At 50.6% G+C, this 20,110-nt stretch overlaps 1 protein-coding gene across 1 annotated transcript in view; it reads right to left on the reverse strand.

Moving 5' to 3' along the window:
- Nucleotides 1–10,308: 10,308 nt before the first annotated feature.
- The window catches only part of SLC6A11 (solute carrier family 6 member 11), a 129,140-nt gene continuing 119,338 nt past the window's right edge, over nt 10,309–20,110 (reverse strand). The window contains exons 11-14 of the mRNA XM_077857817.1: nt 17,664–17,766; nt 16,803–16,903; nt 15,829–15,999; nt 10,309–12,724 (exon numbers count right to left, since the gene is read on the reverse strand). Of these exons, the coding sequence (XP_077713943.1) occupies nt 12,572–12,724; nt 15,829–15,999; nt 16,803–16,903; nt 17,664–17,766 (528 nt within the window). The 3' untranslated portion in view covers nt 10,309–12,571. The remainder of the gene's footprint in view (nt 12,725–15,828; nt 16,000–16,802; nt 16,904–17,663; nt 17,767–20,110) is intronic.

Raw genomic sequence — 20,110 nt, forward strand, 5'->3', positions numbered from 1 at the left:
TCCCAGAAAATTACAGGCTCTCCTAGGTAGGGAGAAGTATCTAGGGCTCAGACCCAAAGCAGATAATCTCCATGACCTTTTTCCAAGTAGATAAGCAGAATTGTCTTGTATGCCTCCCTGCACAGGGAGCTTACTCCTCCCAGCAGCCCAGTCTCTCCAGGATAGTTGTAGGAAGTGAGGTTTGAGCTGTATATAATGTATGAGCAGGAGTTAATTAGACAAAGAAGGATGAAAAGGTGCTTCTAGAAGAACAGCAACACAAAGGCCCTCTCTGGCAGACAGGCATAGAGTGGGTTGAGATCTAAAATCTGAAAGAGGACCAGGGAGTTGCAAGGAGGAGTTTGGTGGTGGTTTGGCTGGAGATGGAATAGAGGCCAGTCCCTGCAGGATCTGGTAGGCAAAGTGTGGGGTTTAGTCTTGGAGCAATGGGGAGGCAAAGTGTGGGGTTTAGTCCTGGAGCAATGGGGAGCGGGTTGGTGGTGGAAACTAGGGGCAGAGGGTGAAGCTGATGATGGTGGTATTCAGATTGGCATTTCAAGAATACCCTTCAGTCTTTTGTATAAGAAATGGACCGAAGAGGACCAGAGGGCAGCAGAGAGTCCAAGGAGGAAGCCGTGGCAGTGGTCTGGGCACAAGATAATGGGGGGTTGGGCTGGCGGCAGGGAGCAACAGGGCTATGGAGAAGCCTGATTGCAGACCCTAGAGAGTAGGACGGGCAGGTCTTGTGCATGGATGGGGCTGCTGGGGAGAGGGAGTTTGGGGTGGAACTGACTGATGTCCGAACCATGGACCTTGATTCCTGGGCTCATCCCCGGACTAGTGATTTCATATCTCTAAGGATGAAGTCCATAATCTGCATCTTAAAAACGTGCTTCGGGATCCCTGGGTGGCGCAGCGGTTTGGTGCCTGCCTTTGGCCCAGGGCGTGATCCTGGAGACCCGGGATCGAATCCCACATCGGGCTCCCGGTGCATGGAGCCTGCTTCTCCCTCTGCCTGTGTCTCTGCCTCTCTCTCTCTCTCTCTCTCTCTCTCTCTGTGACTATCATAAATAAATAAAAATTAAAAAAAATTAAAAAAAAAATAAAAAAAAAATAAAAACGTGCTTCTAGATTATTCCAAGAATCAGTACATCCGCCACGGGCAATGGTCTAGGGTTTGAGCTGCCCTGAGCCCACTCTCCATGTTACAGAGGAAAAAAAAACAGGTCCTGGGAGGGGAAAATACCTTTCCAAGACCACACAGGACTGGCATAGGAGAAATAAGTAGCACGAGGCATCTGACACACAACGCCCATTTGTGGTTTCCCTTCAACCTGGCGAAGAATCTGGAGCGTGCTGTGGGGATGTGAGAAGCACAGGCTGTCCTTCACAGTGACCTCGGTTCAAATTTGACTTCGCCATTCTCTAGCTGGGCGATGCGGGGCAATTCACTTCACCTCTGTTAGCCTCCTGGTCCTCACCTGCACATGGACACAAAACACGTGCCTCAAAAAAATAGTTGTGGCATTTGCACTTGATAATGCACCCAAGGCACCTGGCATGTGCTCAGCAAAGGGAAGCTCTCATTATTAAAGTCCAATTCCATCCTGCCAAGGGCAGCCTCAAATACAGGCCGAGGCAGGAGCAATGTGCGTGTGTGCGTGCGTGCTTGCGAATGTGCATGCGCGTGTGCATATGTGTGTGATGGGGGTCTTTTGAAGAGGTGCTTCTCCAGTCTCCGGCCTAAACCCTGTCCTTCCCCCTGGTGACCTAGCACGTGTCTAAAAGCCCACCATTAAAGCCGCATTGCCCTGGGCACTATTCTGTTTGGAGCCCCTTTTGTTTCTAACTCAGAATTTTGCAGTGGAGTAAATCGAGGCCAGGGAGAGGGACAGGGACCTGCACCCGGTGCCGTGGGCGGTGCAGGCAGAATGAGGACCCCGGCCCCGGGGACGCTGCGTGGCTCACGGGGGAGGGGGCGGGTGGGTGTGGGAGCCTGTACTCCCCGCAGAGCCTGGGGAGGGGGCTGAGCGATGCGCTCTCCATAATCAAGGCGCAATCAGCGCTAATCAGCGTGTTCTTGAAATAGACCCAACTGGATGGGGGAAGCGAGCAGCCGCCGGGTTTGTATAGCGGCAATCAGAGGGAGGCAATTTTAGATCCGCGGGAAAAACAGCCCTTTGTCCAGGGACTCTGCCGAGCTCTTCGGAGCCCACTGCAGCTTGCAGATAAAAAGCACTGCACGGGGGGCTGCAGCTGCCCTGGCCCAGGAAGGGGGGCGTTGATGCAGTGGGGCCAGCTGCGGCCAGGGTGAAGTCCAAACTCCTTAGCACCTTGGCTGGGCACCTACTATGTGCCGCGTGCATGGACAGCTTCCATTTTCTGCGTGGTTTCCATTTTGCAGGGGGAGGAACGGAGGCTCAGAGACGGTGGGGCTTTGCCCCAGGTCACTAGGCTGGTAAGCGGCAGGGCCGGAGTGGGAATAGAGCCCGTCTGACTCCGAGGCTTGTGCCTATTCCTTCGTGGGGGAGGGCACGATCAGGCCCTAGGAGACAGTATCTTGCGTTTAGCCAACACCCTAATGAAATTCCCACATCCTGCAAAAATCTCTAGGCTTGAGGATTATGGGTCCCCATTTGCAGATAAGGCAAGCTGAGGCTCAGAAAAACAAAAGGACGTGCTGAAGGTCGCCCAGAGGGTGTGTGAGGTGGAACCGGGATTCAAACCCACATCTGTGAAATGCCAGAGCCCACCACCTGACATCACTAGGCTCTGAGCTTCTTCAAAGACCCATCCCTTCCACCGCCTCCAGGAAGCCTTCCCTGCTAACTCCGGGGCCACCATTCTCTCCCCTTTGATTGATGCTTGCTTATCAGGGAACTGAGTGGGTATGGCTGGGTGGCAGACTTTGTGGGGTTTCCCTCTTTTGTTGGTACCAGCTCCCCTGCCCTCCCGATTTCCTTTTGGGGTGGTAACTCTCAGGCAGAAGGAAAGCTCCCTGACAGAGGCTGTGAGTGAGGTGGGAGGTGCTCTGGCTCAGGCCCACCCATCCGGGAGCACAAGGTGTGAAGCACTTTATCATAAGAAGAGCGTGCAGTAGAGGCAGGCAGGCAGGCCGGGCAGGAGGCCACAGCAGTGGTCCAGGTGATGGTGGACCCACCAGAGCGGTGGCTGAGACGTAGGAAAGTGGGTGGATTTGAGAGATTTCATGGAGGAAGAACCAAAGAAACTCTCAGATAGATTGAATGTGGGGAGTGAGGAGGATTTCTCACTTGACCAGCTGACCCTACCCTTCAGTCATCCTGGATTCCTCTCATATCCCACCTCTATTCCACTAGGAAATCCTGTTACTTTATCTTCAAAATACACCCAGAATCTGATCATGTCTGTCCTTCTCTGTCTCCTCTGGTCCTGCCAGGATCATTTCTCACCTTGGATTTTAACAGCTCCTCACTAGCCTCCTTGCTTCCACTCAAGCCCACCACTGCAGCTCGAGAGGGTCTTACTGTTTTGTTTTTTTTTTAAGATTTTATTCATTTATTCAGGAGAGACACACACAGAGAGAGGCAGAGACATAGACAGAGGGAGAACCAGGCTCCCTGCGGGGAGCCTAATGCGGGACTCGATCCCAGGACCCTGAGATCGCACCCTGAGCCTAAGGCAGACACTCAACCTCTGAGCCACCCAAGTGTCCTGGAAATGATCTTATTAAAACAGAAATCAGATTATGTCTTTCTGCTCAAAACCTTCCTGATCTCACATCTACACCAGCCCCCCAGTCCTTTGTCATCTGCCCCTCACCTCTCTTACCTCACTTTTATACTTTCCCCTTGTTCACTTTGCTTCGGCCAATATGGTCTCCTAGTTCCCTGGGAATGTTGCAGAGAAGCTCTCACCCCAGGGCCTTTGCAAATGCTACTTCCTTCACCTGGAACACTCTTCCCCCAACAATCACATGCTCTATTCCTCACCTTCTCAGGGAGGCTTTTCCTTATGAACCCATTTAAAATTCCAACCCACACCCTTACTCCCTGGCCCTCCTTATACCCCTGCTCCACTTCATTTTTATTTATTTTTTATTTTTTAAAGATTTTATTTATTTATTCATGAAAGACACAGAGGAGAAAGAGGCAGAGACACAGGCAGAGGAAGAAGCAGGCTCCATGAAGGCAGCCTGATGTGGGATTCGATCCGGGGTCTTCAGGATCACACCCCAGGCCGCAGGCAGTGCTAAACCGCTGCACCACTGGGGCTGCCCCTCCACTTCATTTTTAGCCAGATCCTTTATTATCTTCTGCTGTACTATATATGCTTCCTTTTTAAAAATGTTCATTATCTTGTCCTCCCACTAGAATGTTAGCTCCTTGAGGGCAGGTTCATAGTGATTGCTAAATCATATTTGCTGAATGAAGGATGTTGTTGAATGATGGTGTCATTTATTGAGACTGGGAGGGATAGATTGTGATGCATGGGGGATGGAGGAGATGAATTTAACTGCTGAGAGGCCTCAACAGACGCCCAAAAGGATACCCAGAAGGCAGTCAGATACCCAAGTTCATACCTTGGCTTCCTCATCTGTAAATTGGGCTAATAATCCCAGCTCCCTCAATGGACATGTGTGGGTAGGGTAGGGGGGTTCTGATGAGATAAAAGGAGTGGCAGTAATTAGCACATGGTCAGCCCTCAACCAAGGGCGGCTGCCTTGCATGTCTGTCTCCTTCTCTCTTCAAACAGCTGCAAGCTCTCCCTGCAACACTTGAAGATGTTGGAACCTGGAGCACCCAGAAATGTGGAGCATACGCGGCCAGAGGAGGGGTCCTGCTCCATTTGCTCCTCCTGCATCCTGAGGCCCAGATTCCCCCAGAGGAGGTCGGAGCCAGAGGACCAAAGAAATGTGTGCCGCGGCAACACACCCGCTCCCTTCTCCTGCTCATCATTTCTTCCAACCATATCAGAATCCTTCCTCATCCCCCCCACCCGGGTCTTCCTTTGTAACCAACCTCTAAGTGGCGAGGAGAGGATTTTTAAAAATAGCTTTATTGGTTTTATTTTTTTGGAATGTAAAAGCTATAGAAGTTCTTTGTTAAAGAAAAATTAGATGGTACAGAAAAAAAGGAGAAAATTAAAATTAGCCAAACATTATTGCCCAAAGATGATCACCCTCCATATTTCAGTGGTTAGCCTTCTCATCTCTGTTCTATATTTTGTGTCCAAATGTGTTGGGGGCAGGATTTGAGGGATGATAGTGGGAAGTAGGGACTGGAGGGGGCAAAGGCGCTGGGCAGGTGCATGGCAGGGCCTGGCTGATGGGGCCTGTGTAATTGCTGGTACACGGTCAGGGCAAACCCACAGCCCGACCCAGTCCCTGAGGGGCCGCCCTGCCCTCCTCATACCTTATCACCATTTTCATATCCACCCAACTACAACACCCTGGAAACATTAATATTTTCAATAATCATTTTTCCTGTTCATTTGGTGCTCCATAAAACAAATGTCCTAGAGCCACTGTCTCATTTAATTCTCAAAATAGCCAAACAAGAGAATTCTTATGATTAACCCCAATTTACAGATGAGGAAACCGAGGCCCAGGGAGACAAAGTGACTTCGCCCAAGGCAGACGGAGAGTTGAGAGCTAGGACATGGGTCTCCTGACGCTGGTGGGGGCCCTTCTGACTGTCGTCCTGAGAAGAATGACACATAAGAACAAGATTCTGTGTGTCAGCCATGTGGCACTATTGTCTCATATAATTCTCTCAATGTCCCTGCCAGGAGGGCTCTATTGTGTCTGTTTGCACAGATGAGGAAACTGTAGTCCGAGAGTGAAGTCACTTGCCTGAGGCCACACGGCCACTAGTGGGGAAGTTGAGAAGTGAAAGCAGGTGTCTGGCTGTTGAGGTAATGCTTCAAACAGGAGCAGGGAGGTAGGGCAGTGTGAGGAGGGTGAATTGCGCCCTTTTGTCAAGGGGCAGCCTCCTTGTCCCTCATCTGGGCACCTAGAGTGGGGCCTCTGGGCCTGGAGTCCCAGCTCCTAGTCCCACCTCACTAGTCAGGGCCTGGACCCTGGGGAGGGGGCTTGGGTTTAGCAGCAGTGCCACCTGGTGGCTGATTTGCTGCCACCAACGTTTGCCTGAGCCCAGGACTCCCAATGGGAGGGTGGTGATGAGGGGAGGGAGGCCCAGGGCCTAATCTCTGCTAGAGACTCGGGCCACCCCAATAGCCACCTGCCATAGGGAGTAAACCATGGTCCCTGGGTTTGATAGACCTGGCTTGGAGTTCCAGCTCAGTCTATGTGATGTCGGGTAAGTTCTTTCCCTACCTCTCTTTGCCTGTTTCCATGTCTATAAAATGGGAATAAATCAGAGCTGCAGTGGTTGTGTTCAGGCTTATGGAAAATACCCAAACCTATCCCAGGTGTATGGTAGGTACTGAATAGATGATACTTTAGGTGATCAATGATACTTGCCTGTGCTCTACTATTTCCTCTGTCCCCGCCACTGTCTGACCAGGGGCTCCCACAGATCAGGCCCAGACCTCTCTACTGGGCCCAAGCTCCTTCTCAGACAAGGCTACCAGAGCCTGCTCGTTCCAGAAATGTTTGGCTTTGGAAAAATACCCGAAAAGAAGGCAGAAAAAATTCCATGGAGAATAAGAAAAGCCAAGCGTTGGCTGGTTGGCACACCTAGGTGGGGCATTTCCAGAAGAGCCAAGCCTGCTCCACTCTTGTGAGGGCAAGGTCATGGAGTCCCAGAACTCTGCACGGCTCCAGTGCCCTCCAGAAATGACCAAGGGCTCTAATTATTTGTATAGCTCTTGATGGCCACCAGCAACTCTGAAGTGTCTCCCCAACAGTCCTTCATTTTCCCAGCAGTCCCCTACAACTCCCGTGCCCACCCTCCAGAATGCTCAACTCTCCATAACTCCTGAGGGGCTTCGTCTCTCACTGACGACTCCACATAATTCTGGCTCCTCACTCAGGACCTCTCAATCCCTCCTGCAGGTCTCCAGGGCCCCAGTGGTCCCTTCCACTAGCCCCCAAACATCCCTTTGTCCATCCCAGTGAACCCCAGTGACCTTCTATCATTTCTGGGAGACCAAGAAGGCTTCCAGAGGTCCCCAGTGTCCAAAAGATAATTCAAGGCTCCTAGAGCCTTTCTGATTTCTCTGCCTGACCTCTACCATCTGTTTCTCCATGGCCTGTAATGATTCATCAGTGCTGGTGGCTGTGGTGGCACACAGAGTCTCCCAAAAGTGGTCTGTGGAAAGTGCATGGGCCTTGGAGCCAGAACCCCATGGAGCTGCTACCACAGCTCTGCTGTTAACCAGCTCTGGGACCTAGGGCCGCTGACTCAACTTCTCTGAGCCTGTCTCTTTACTGGTAGATATGAACACCTTGCCAATCCACAAGGTGATTGAGGGCAAGATAATACATAAGAAGGGACCCAGCATGGTTTTCAGCACCAGGTGGGTCTTCAGTGGCTCCCTACTCAGGGGCAAGCCAAGCACTTGTTCATTGAAGGCCCTGTCTGATGGAGCACCCACTCTGTGCCAGAACTTGCACCAGGTGCCATCTTTGATGAGCACAGTGCTACCTAACCCCCTTGCTCTCAGAGAATGGGGAGGGGCCACCCTCAGAGCTGGTGAAGTTGCAAAAGTAGACCAGGGATGGGGAGGATTTGGGTTTCCACCATGTTCACCCAAAGACATTTTCCTGCCTCTACTTTTGCTTAGGCTGTTCCCTCATGTCAATTGCTCTTTCCTGCCTGGTGAAATCTTCCCATCCCTCAAGGTATAGCTCAAGTCCCATATTCTTGGTTAGGTGGTTGGGTTCATGGCTCTATTTAGACCCAGCAAACCTTGATCCAGTCCAGTTTCTCCACTTTCCAGGAGGTATAGCTGGTATTATTTGGGGGGGGCAAATTATTTATAATCTCTAAACTTGAATTCCTCCATATGAAAAATGGGATTAATAACATTTTCCTCTTAGATTTGTTATAAGGCGCTGATGAAGTAATGCAGGTATGACACCTGGAACATAGTAGGTGCTCAGTGAACAGTTTATTTCTTATGCTTGGCAATGCCTGGAAACTTGGTCCCTGGAACATTCTGCCCTCTAGTTTCTCATGGGAGTAGTTCTGACACGTCAGCCGGCCTGAGAGCTCTGAGAAAAAATGCATGTGTATCCCCTGCAAAGTGGATCTTATTTAAAAGTGAGAGGCAGAGAAGGCTAAGAGTTGGCAACAGATTGACTTTGCTCCCAAGCAAGGTGCCCAGGTCAAGGACCCATTTGATTTTTAATAGCCTGAGAAGGTGCAGAGGGCTTCTAGGAGGATCTTGAGTCAGCTATGTTTCCTCCCTGGGTCTCATTTTCTTCACCTTTCTCCTGATGGCTAAGCTAAGGCCTGGAAAAGTGGAGACTTGCCCAGGGTCACACCACAGAGCTCAAACTGGCTAACAAAGGCTAGAAAGAAGAAGGAAGAACAGCTCCTGCATGTATTTACTCCTGTCCATAGGAGTGTGGACGCCTGTCCTCTTGACCTAAAAGAGCAGGAACGTTCAAGAAAAGGGGCTGTTCCACTTGTCTCAATGTCCCTAGTTCTAGGTCTAGACATGAAACATGATGCATACTCAGACCCTCTTTTCCAAAAATTGTAGCTGTCAGCAGAAATGGTCAGCTCTTTGGTGCCTGATTCTCATTCCCTCCCTACTCCTCACCCACAAAATTGAGAATCCTAGTTCTGAAGTAACCTTTGACCTCACTTCCACAACTCCCCTCTGCTCTGGTTATTTGATGTGTCTAAGAGAGCTAGGCTGCAGAGTCACATCTGGCTGGGAGGGTGACCAGCACGTACTGCAGCCTATAGGGTCTACTGGGAAAAACAATGCCATAGGTTACCAATTCTGTAAGCTTGAGCACCCACAAATCCGATTTCCTGGGAATTAGGGAGACCCACATTTCTGTGACCCAGCCTCTTTGTGTCTTGATGCTTTGTACCAGGTGCTTAATACACTTTCAGACACGAGGAGGGAAGAGAGGCAGAAACGTGACTATACCAATCCTTGTGGCTCTATGAAGTTACAAAGTTCTCAGGGACCCTTTGGGGATCAGAGATTTTCCGAACTGTGGGACAGTTCCCTGTGAACAGATGTTACCATCTCAGAGAGGGTGAGAGGCCAAGGAGGCTTGGGGGGGATCTTGAGATCAGGGATTTGAAGCAGAAAAGACAACTACTAGGAATGAGCAGACGCTATGTGGAGATGATCACATCGTTCCATGGACTGGCAGGACAAAACATGCTCTGTGGTCTCAAGCAACTGTCTGGAAATCCCAGATGCAAATTTAGAGATGTTTGCCTAAGTTCTGAGCAATACTACCCTTTTAGAGCTTAGGGACTATTCCTTCAGGATAATAATAATAATAAGCAGTGTGAATACAAAGCTTGGCCAATCCTACTCAGAGCTCATGGGATCCTCACAATCACCCTGACTTTGAAACAGGAGCTACTATCTTCTCTGGAGAGATGAGAGAATTGAGGCTGGCAAGGGCAGATCCTGGAGCCCAAACCAGGACTCCATGCTTCAAATCTCCATGTCTTTCCACCTCACCCCGTCTGCCTCAGACATGCAGGTCTGCCTAGCAGAGTGGCCCACGAGCTTTGGGGCAGGCGCTGCAGCCATGGCGAGGCAGCTGCTGCCTTCTTTGGGCCTCAGAGCATGAGAAACAGTAAGACATAGTGATTAAAAGAGATGGGGCGGGGATCCCTGGGTGGCGCAGCGGTTTAGCCCCTGCCTTTGGCCCAGGGCGCGATCCTGGAGACCCTGGATCAAATCCCACATCGGGCTTCTCGGTGCATGGAGCCTGCTTCTCCCTCTGCCTGTGTCTCTGCCTCTCTCTCTCTCTCTCCCCCTGTGTGACTATCATAAATAAATAAAAATTAAAAAAAATAAATCGTTTAAAAAAATAAAAAAATAAAAGAGACTGGGCTTTGAGTTCAGTAAGACTGGATTTCTCTTTGCCTCAGTCTCCCCTATCTGTAAAGTGGGGGAAGTACTAAGGAAAATAGGGAGGTGAATACTTTACGGGGTTGTTTTGGAAGTAAAGAGACAGCTTTTGTAGAGCACCTAGCACAGAGCATTCAATGTACAGTGAGCGCGGGGAAGGAGAGGAAGTGTGGGCTCCCAAAACACCCCTGGGCACTTTCAATTTGTAATCCTGAGTTGAGACTGCAATCTCCAAGGATGGAACTGAGAGGGTTTTGCAAGTATGTCATGCAGGTGATAAAACACAGGAAGAGCAACTCAATGAACACCACTCTGCTGGGAACTGCCACGTATAGTTTGTTCATTCCTTTAATTTTTAAAAATGAGTAAGCAGACAATCGTGTGCCCTTTGAATACCCAATAAAAACGTTCATTATGTAAAACAGTACAACCTTTTTCATTTTTTAATAATTCTGTAAATATCTCAGAAAGGATGTATTGTTTCTAATGAATATCAAAAAAGTCACCACAATGACATTTCCCCTGCCCTCATGTCTCCCACCCCACCCCACCCCAAAGTTGCCCAAATACTAGTAGGAAATTACAAAAACAAAACAAAACAAAACAAAAAACCAAAAGCCAGAGTAAAAGCCCTCCCTCCGCCCTGCCCCATGAGTCATGTTAGATGAGTGAAAGGTTAACTGCCACAAGTACAATGCAGTGCGCCCCTAGCGAGACCTTAGAGCTGTAGGTGGAGAACCAGTAGCAGCAGCAGTGGGGAGTCTCCCTCCCCGGGACCTGGTGGAAGATGAGTAGACAAGGACAGACACAGCAGAAGGTGCAGCACGAGGCCCGAGCCTCCTGGGTCCGCTTCCTGGGTCCACCAGATGAGACAGCTCAGGGAGAGCCAGGCAGGCCTGGGCAGTGTGTGCAAAATTGGGCCCAGACCAGGCTTCCCAGCCTGCCTGGGGGGCACTGGGCATCCCTTCTAGCAAACCCTAGCTTCAGCTGGGGGCTGGCCAGACCAGAGAAGCTGCCAGTTTGGAAAGTTCTGGGTGAATCAAACATGTGGGTTCCCTATAGGAAACTAAAGCCTTACTTTAGAGACAGCTCTTGTTTCCACCAAATAAAACTGGGGACATAAAGGAAAAGGAGAAAGAATGCACCTTCCCTGTCCCCAAATAATTCAGAATCCAAGACAGAGAGCTGATGAAGTCTGATTAAAGAAGAGGGAGATCAGGGCGAGAGGTCTGAGGCAGCACCGGCCTTGTTCCCGGCACCCCCCCCACCAGCCCCAGGCCTGCACAGAGGGAGGGGCGGGAGCCCGGTTTTCCCTCCAGTATAAGTGCAGAGGCTTCTCAGCTGCTTGGTGAGAGATGCAGGTAGGATGGCTCCCAAAGAAAGGGTAGGGAGAAAAGGTTCTGCTGGTGATAAGAAGGATGGGGAGGGATGAGAGATAGCAAGAGAGAGAGGAGGGCAGGGGACGGTAAGAGAGAGAAGAGGTGGTAGGGAGATGAAGAAGGGGCCAAAGGACAACACCAGTCTCCAGGTGCTCCAGGGGTTCCTTCCCCTGGGAGGCTGGTGGAAGGTCCCAGACACAGATCCTGGCTAGGGCAGTGGCAGGCCAGATAGCTGCTTCCTGACCCCGAAAAGCAGCATCCAGGTGACTCCAGCCAGCCCCATGAGGATGGAGGGGCAGACATGATAAGGAGAGCAGATGGACAGGACAGGAGGAGCCCTGTCACAGAGGCTGAGGACCTGGCCGGACTCCAGAGTGCATCAAGCTAGGGTTTTAAGGGAAAACACATCATTTCCATGACAAACTTGATTTCAAATAAGCAGGGGTGGGTGCAGGGATAATAGCTTGGGAGCCTTCAAGAACAGCCCACGGTCAACGTCAAGGGCAGGCCTGCTGGGCAGCGAACAACACCAAGAGAATCCCCAAGAGACGTGGCCAGGCGGAGGAAGGACCTCAGAGATCACCTGATCCAGCCTTCCTGTTGGGAGATGGGGAAACTGAGGCCCAGAGAGAGGATGGGAGCACCCAAGGTCACTTAGTGGGATCAGGACGGACAGATCACTTTGTCTTCTCTGACACAGCCTTGCTGTCTGCAAACACATTGCTAAGAGGTTGGGGATGGCAAAGGCAGGATTCGAAGGCAAAGCCCTCCCTGGGGGCATGGAGGAGGGGCAGCTGCAATGGTCAGGGACAAACATGGGACAGGGACTAGTCAGCTAAAAGGCTGACAGAGAACAGGCATCACTCCCACCCCACCTGCCCCACAGCCCAAGTATAAAAGTTTGACCATATGATACAACTTCCCCCAACCCCTAGAAAACATGGGTTAAAACCGTCCTAGCACAGAAGATTCTGCTAGTCCCTGTACAGTATTATCTCTTTGTAATGTTACTTACATGGTAACTGGGGGCAAGGAGGGGAATGGGACTTTAAACCAGAGTGTGCACAGCCACCTTAAAATTAACTTGTTAATAAATCCGGTGCAAAACAAGCAAGCCTCTATCATTAGGTGAAGTACATGTTTCAGGTATTCATTTACACGCACGAGGTGGGGGGAGGGAAGGAAGGAGAGGCATCCGAGGTGGCAGGTGTTGCTCAGAAGTGCGTCTCCTTCTCTGTGATGGCTGCAATGGTCCCATCGCCCTTGAGTTTGGCGTCACAGTCATTAACGGTCACCGTCCGTGGGCCTGCCCCAAGCTTGCCCCGCATTTTCAGATCAGCGCTGGGGATGGTCAACTTCCGGAATTTCTGTATAGTTGGAGAGAAGAGCTGTCTGAGCGGGACTGCCAGGGTCCTGGCGCCTGGCTCGGCCTCTCCAGACTGCATGGGTGGACACCACGGCCCATGGAGTCATCAAGACCAAGGGCTGGGCCTCAGCGCTGTCACTCAGAGCTCTGCTCTGTTTCCTCCTCCGGAAAATGGGGGCAACAGAGGTACCCGCTCCTGGGGTTTGCCGAGGAATGAGGAGATAGTTTACAGAAGTGCTTAGCACTGTACCTGGCCTGCTGCAGGTCCCTCCCTCCAGTAGAGACAAAGCAGCTGGGCTTGGAGTCCTGCTCACTGCTCGCTGGCTCTGTTAGGTAACTCACCTAACCTCTAGGAGTTGCATTTTCTTCTGTGAAACAGGATAACAGTACTGGCCTGAAAGGGGCGTTGTAGGAGTGAACTACGGTACTTCTAGGGCTGTTTATGTGATTGCTGGATAAATGGGTATGTTTCCCACAAAAGGGATGTCATACTATGGGGCCACTGTCCAGGGGAACACATAGAGTGTGTGCCTTGTGCTCCTTGGGCTGTGCTTGGAGATGGAAACATTAGCACAGCCTTATGCTGCCTTGCAAAATGTCCAGCACTGAGCTGGGCACGGATAGTGTGGCTGTCATCCCCATTGTACCAGGCTGACTCCTGACACATGCTTCTGCTGCCACAGTGCTGCCTGGGGCCCCACGCCTCAATTTCATGTATACCCAGCAGGGTCCTTGGGAGAAGACAGGCCAGGATTTGGGAGATTCTTTCTGGGCATGAACCGTTTCCTCAGGAAGGCTGCAAAGATTTTTGGAGGTCTGATTTTTTTCATGATCAAGGTTCTGTCCTCTTCCAGATGCTGACATGCCTAAGAGGCTGAGCCTACATTGCCTGGGTGGGAATTACAGGCCAATTTCCCTATGCTGAACACCTTCTGTGTACCAGGCACTAGGTCTTAATACAGGACAGGGATTGAGAGCATGAGCCCCAGATCAGAGGCATTTGGGGTTGAATCCCAGCTCTGTCACTTAACTGGGGTGAAAAACGGCCTCTCTGTGTCTCAGTTTCCTCATTTGTCAAAGGGAGAGAGCAGACACCTGCCTTCTAGGATTAACATGAGCCTCCATTTAGTTGACCTTGCCACAGATTAGCACAGATTATCCATCCTCATAGCAGTTCTCTCAGGTAAGTACCATTGACCCCATTTTTCCTTCCAGATCCCTCCTGTCAGCTGGCAGAAACTTCTGGAAGCAGAGGGAGGTGAACTAACTGGCACACGTTTCCTCAGTAAGGAAGGCCTGGCAATCAGTTCTTCTTCTTTTTTTAAAGAGTTTATTTATTTATTCATGAGAGTAGGCTCCCTGCAGGGAGTCCGATGAGGGACTTGATCCTGGGACTTCAGGATCACGCCCTGGGCCGAAGGCAGGCGCCAAACCGCTATACCACCCAGGTGCCCCTGGAAATCAGTTCTGCTGTCTTTAATAAACCTTGCTCTCTGCGGAGGCAGGTGTGTGAGCTTAGGCAGACGGAAGAAGCTCAGGAACATAGCCTCTCCTTCCCCCTACCCACCTTCTCTCCCACCATGCCAGGACTGAGCTAATCTCTGGAGGATTCACAAGGGGACACTGGGCATTCCTGAATACCAAAGGCTGCTGGAAGTTTGTGCAGGGGCCTGCAGGGACCAAGGACATGGTTTGGTTCCAGATCAGAACTAACCAACTGCTCTTGACCTACATTCCCTACAGGAGCCAAGGAAACTCTCTCAGAGGGCATGAGCAGGCCTGTGAGAGACTTTCCCTCTCAGCTTGGTCCTTCTCTATCATAGCCAACTTATGGTCCATATATATAGTGGAATATGACTCAGCCATAAAAAGGAAGGAAATCCTGCTGTTTGTGACAATATGGATGGAACCTGAGAACATGATGCTAAGTGAGATGAGCCAGACAAGGACAAACACTGTATAATATCACTTATATGTGGAACCTAAGGAAAAAACAACACAAAACAAAAACCCAACAGACAAACAAACCTAACCCAAGCTCAAAGATACATACAACAGACTGTGGTTGCCAAAGGTGGGTGGGTGGGGTTGGGGGAGTGGGTGGTAAAATGAGTGAGGAGGGCCAAAACGTACAGACTTCCAGCTATAAAATAAGTAAGTCATGGGAGATGTAACGCACAACATGATGACGATAGATAATAATACTGTATTGTATATTTGAAAGTTGCTAAGATAATAGATCTTCAAAGTTCTCATCACAAGAGAAAGAATTTGTAACTGTGTGGTGAGGGATGTTAACTAGACCTCACTGTGGTGATCACAATACATACAAATATTAGACCATTATGTTGTTACCTAACACTAATATAATGTTATATGTCCATTATACCTCAATTTATTTAAGAATTTATTAATTTTATATTTACATTTTTTAAAACTTAAATTCAATTTGCTAACATATAGTATAAGACCCAGTGTTGATTTAAAAATTTTGGCTTACTAAGTTTTGGCTGAGTGATTTCATTTTTCTGAGCTTCAGTTTCCCTACCTATTGAAGGCAGAAAATGAGGCCAGCATCCTGGTTTGCTCCAAGGATGAAAGGAGATTCATGTAGAGAGTCTAGCATGATGACGACATGGGACAGGTGTTTCCCAAGCATCAGACCATCTCCCTATGTCCTGGGGATGGGGGTCTTTCATGCACTAACAGATCAGTAAAAGCTACCACTTGGTCACTCTGTTCCAGGTCCCAGTCTAAGTGCTTTCCCTATAGAAACTCATCGAGTCCTTACAAAAACCTCTGTAAGTCAGGATCTGCTCTTGTCCCCTTGTCTCTGAGGACACTCAGAGAAGATGGCTCAACTTCTGGGCCTCACAGAGATGACTTCACACAATGGTAATAATGAACACCTTCCAGGGAGGAGCTGGCCATGGCTTCCCCGGGAGATGTGTGAGGGCTCATTCTTGACACATTGCTCAGATAAGACCCATGGACTTGCTCCTGCTCTTCAGCCCACGAGGCAGAGCCAGGGCCAGTGTGTGCTGCAGCACCCTCTGAGCCGTCCTTGCCAACCTGCCACCCCCTCCCCCACCTGGGCTGTCTCACCTCAGGCAGAGTCCCCTCTGTCTTCCACATCTTGATGAAGATCCAGAGTGGGATGCAGAGCATGGAGGACAGGGCCATGAGCCAGCCGATGCTGTAGCCCCAGGTGGGGTAGGTATAGATGTTGTTGTACTTGAGAGGCTTGTACTTGACCAGGAAGAAGATGAAAATGCCCTGCCAAGAGACAGGGAGAAGTCCCTGGGGGCTGGCCTTAGGTGACAGGCCCAGGCCTGCATGCAGGAGGCCAGCAGGGAGAGGGCCCACCCTGTGTGATAGCCCCGGACAGGCGAAGCCCTGTGCCAGTTCACCTGCATCAGACACACAGGGAACGGACTCCCACAGACCCCAGCACCTCATTGGGGCTGTGAGACCCTTCCTGCCCCAGAAGCCTCATCCCCAGCCTCTGCCCAGTCAGGAATCTTCTAGCTCCTTCTCGGGGCTGCTTTCAAAGTGGCCTTTGCAGAACCATGATGGTTTGTGAAGATGCTCTGAGACACTTTCAATGCCAAGAACTGGGTGAAGAGCAGTGGGGTTGTGTTTTTTTTTTTTTTTAATTAAACACAACGGCCTCTCCAAGGTATGGCCTGAGGGACAAAGCATGAGCCCCAACTTTACCTCAGTTCTGTGGCTTTCTCTGTTAACAGCAAAGCAAACGTTGTCTCTCATACGATCCTTGGCCCCCATGGAGACAGGCCCCAGCCACTTAGCTTGCAGGTACAGAATCCGAGGCTTCTGCTCAGTCACATAGCAAACTGGTGGCGGAGCCAGGATCCCAGTGAGGCCCCTCCCTGGCCAAGCCCAGAAACTGTCCCCATGACTCCAACTTAGAAAGCTGTCGGGTGCTTTGGACTCTCTGAATGTACAGAGGGTCACCCAGAGGGCCAGCACCTCCTCAGTTTCAGCCTCGGCCAGGCGTGTGGCACTAGAATGGAAAAGTGGGTGAGTGGGCTGGAGGCAGCTGCTGGCAGGGCCCTTACCGCACAGATTCCGGGGGTCACAACCTTCCAGCACCATTTAATGAGCGACAATGGCCGGTAGCCAATCATGTCTTCGATGTTATCGTAGAAGCGATTGCTTCCTGTCCAGAATAAAACAGACAGGCACACACACCCCAGAGGATTTTTGTACAAGACCCAGAGGGAAGGCTAGGACTGTTTGCTTTCCCCAGCCCAGACAAATGACAGCAGGGAACGGATTTCTCACTTAACAACTACCAAGATGTCATATATGTGAGGTTTCAGAATATACTCCAGTAGAAGAAATTCTGGTCCTTTTGAGAGGCAGGGCCAGGGCCTGGCTAACATCCTTGGGGGCAGGAAGCAGGGCTCTGGAGGGGACAGCCTGACTGGGCTGCTAATGAGTGGGGCAGCCCACAGTGGGGGCCTGTTCCCAAGCTATGCTTATTGTGGGAATATCCATCATCAAGAGTCCAGCAATCCTCATCCACTCATTTGGTTTAGGGAATAGGAGAAGCAGAAGGCGGGTATTGAATGAGGGCTGGGCACTGTGCTGGCTGCTTTGCCCACTCTATGTCCTACTTGGAGACATGGTGGGGACTGCCCCATTTTACAGAAGGGAAAACTGAATCTCCAAGGCAGAAGGCCAGGGCCCGAGGTCACAGTGCCTGAGTCTGGAGCCTCTCCTTGTGCCGTAGGGGTGTAAGAACAAGAAGCTCTCCAGACATGTGTGAAAGGCTGAGCCCCTGAGGGAAAGGAGGATGAGGTGGACACAGATGGAGATAAGCCGCAGAGAACCTAAGTCCACCTGAGCCCCAGGCGTCCATATGCTGGGCACCATGGCAGGCTGCTGGGGTGTGAGTGGGCCCAGCCTTTACTTACCATACACCCAGCCGATGCAGACACACTCAAAGATGGCCACAAAGAGAAGGCACATCCCACTGGCAGCATAGGAGTCAAAGAGCTGGAAGATGTACATGCCGCCCTGCAGAGTGGGAGGAGAGAGGGATACAAAGACACGGGGAAGGGCAGAGTTGGCTAGCTGGTCTTAGAAAGGCCCTCTGCGGGATCCCTGGGTGGCCCAGCGGTTTGGCGCCTTCCTTTGGCCCAGGGCGCGATCCTGGAGACCCGGGATCGAATCCCACATCGGGCTCCCGGTGCATGGAGCCTGCTTCTCCCTCTGCCTGTGTCTCTGCCTCTCTTTCTCTCTCTGTGACTATCATAAATTAAAAATAAATAAATAAATAAATAAATAAATAAATAAATAAATAAATAAAATCCCCAGTTCCTTAAAAAAAAAAAAAAAAAAGAAAGGCCCTCTGCTGTGCCCTGTGGCTACCATCAGCCAGGAGTCACTTCCACCAGGGCAGACTGCTGCTTCCTAGTCTCCCAAAACCATACACCCTCTGCACCTAAGCACCCCGAGGTTGCTGGGCTTACGATGGTTTGTGTTGCCTCTGCTCCCTAAATGTCGGAGACAACACAGAAACCCAGAGATTAGAGGTTGGGTGGCCTCAGCCCCTTTCCCTGAAGGCTCTAACAGCCTCCCCACTGGCCTCTTTGCCTCCAGCCTCAACCTCTCCAGCCTTTCACACATTAGGACCTACCATGCAAATCCAATCATGTTGCTCCACAGGTTAACCTTACCACTTGGCTCCCATCAGCCTGCCAGTCAGGGCTGCCCTCTCACTTGGCCTTGTCTCCCCTTCCTCCCAGCCGACCTCCACATGCTTTCCCATGACAGACTAAGGGATAGTCTTGCCTCTGTGCCTTTGCAAATGCTGTTCCTTCTTTACTTGGTAAGTTTCTTCACAGCTCAGCTCAAATGTCACCTCTTCCAAGAAGCCCTCTCTGACAGCCTTATTTTTTCTTTAGGTCTCTGTAGCACATTTTATGGATTCACAGTTTTTTTTTTTTTTTTTTTTTAAGTTTTCCCATTAGTCACTCTGTTAGCTCTGGGCTTCAGCTGGGGAGGCCCCCACACCCCCTGCCAGTGTGGGGTTTGGCTCGAAGTAGGTCTCCAATAGCTGCAAGTTGAATTGTGTGGAGCAAGAGCTCTGTGGGGGAGGGACTCTGAATGGCTTGTCCCCAGCTGTGTCTCTGTTTCTGGTCAAGGACTTGGCACACAGTAGGTGTACAATCTTTGCGGGGTGCAGGGATGACGTGGGCCAGCTCTGTGGTGTATGTATCTGTGATGACAGACTTCAGGGACAGGCCTGGGAGGTATAAGCTCAGCTGGCCCAGGTGACCCAGGAAGGTTTCTAAAAGGGAGGGATGGCAAGGCGGGGTGGCCAGCTGCAGTTCTGGGAAAGGTTGGGATCTATATAGGCAATCTTTAACACATGATAGCTCTGAGAGGAACACAATCAACAGCAGAAGAATTAAAAGTGGAAAAGGGAAGGAGGGTCAGTGGTGGGGGAGAGGCACTATGAATGCCAGGACAAAGCGTGGACAGCCTCCTGTGTCTGCCACAAGGAGTTATTTAGGATTAAGCTTCTGGCCTGTGCTCCCACAGCATCTAGGGCCTCCTTTCACCTTATGAGACCACACACAGGCTGGGACAGTTTGTTTCCCCCACTCATCTCTTCAGCTGGATCTGGGGCAACATCTTGATGCCCAGAGGCCTGGACAGATAACATGAGGGAGAGGTGGGCCTGATGTGTGACATCAGGAAGTGGTGAGGACTGGTGCTAACTGGGGAGCATGGGCTGCCTCTGGCCACACAGCTCTGGTTGAAAGTTGCTAGGGGAGGCAGTCCTAAGTGCAGCCAGATGTGCAGATTTTCTAGAAGATGTCAGAAATCCAGATTTTCAAGAGAAATCCTTCTCAATTGTTGGCAACCTATTCATGTTCCTAAAAACACAGGGAGGTAGGGATGCCTGGGTGGCTCAGTGGTTGAGCATCTGCCTTTGGCTCAGGGCAGGATCTTGCGGTCCTGGGATCGAGTCCCACATCGGATTCCCTGCATGGAGACTGCTTCTCCCTTTGCCTGTGTCTCTCTCTCTCTCTGTGTGTCTCTCATGAATAAATAAAATCTAAAAAAAAAAAAAAAAAAAAACACCAAAACCGAAACCCAAACAAACACAAGGAGGTAAAACAAAAGGGATCTCTGGGCCATATCTGGTCTGGGCCTCCCGTCGGTGCTGAATGTGGATATTCAGGGCTGTGAGATTAAGGAGCAGGTAAGAGGCTCCTCTGTGAGGAGGAGTGGGCTTGGCTTTCTGAGTTAAAAGCTGAGACCATGCTCCTAACTGCTCTCTTGAGTGTCTCCTTCCATGAACATCATGCATATATATGCAGCGTTCTCTAAGCACCAGACTCTGATTGAA

This window comes from Canis aureus, chromosome 19 (genome assembly GCF_053574225.1).
Source record: "Canis aureus isolate CA01 chromosome 19, VMU_Caureus_v.1.0, whole genome shotgun sequence".
Classification (NCBI taxonomy): Eukaryota; Metazoa; Chordata; class Mammalia; order Carnivora; family Canidae; genus Canis; species Canis aureus.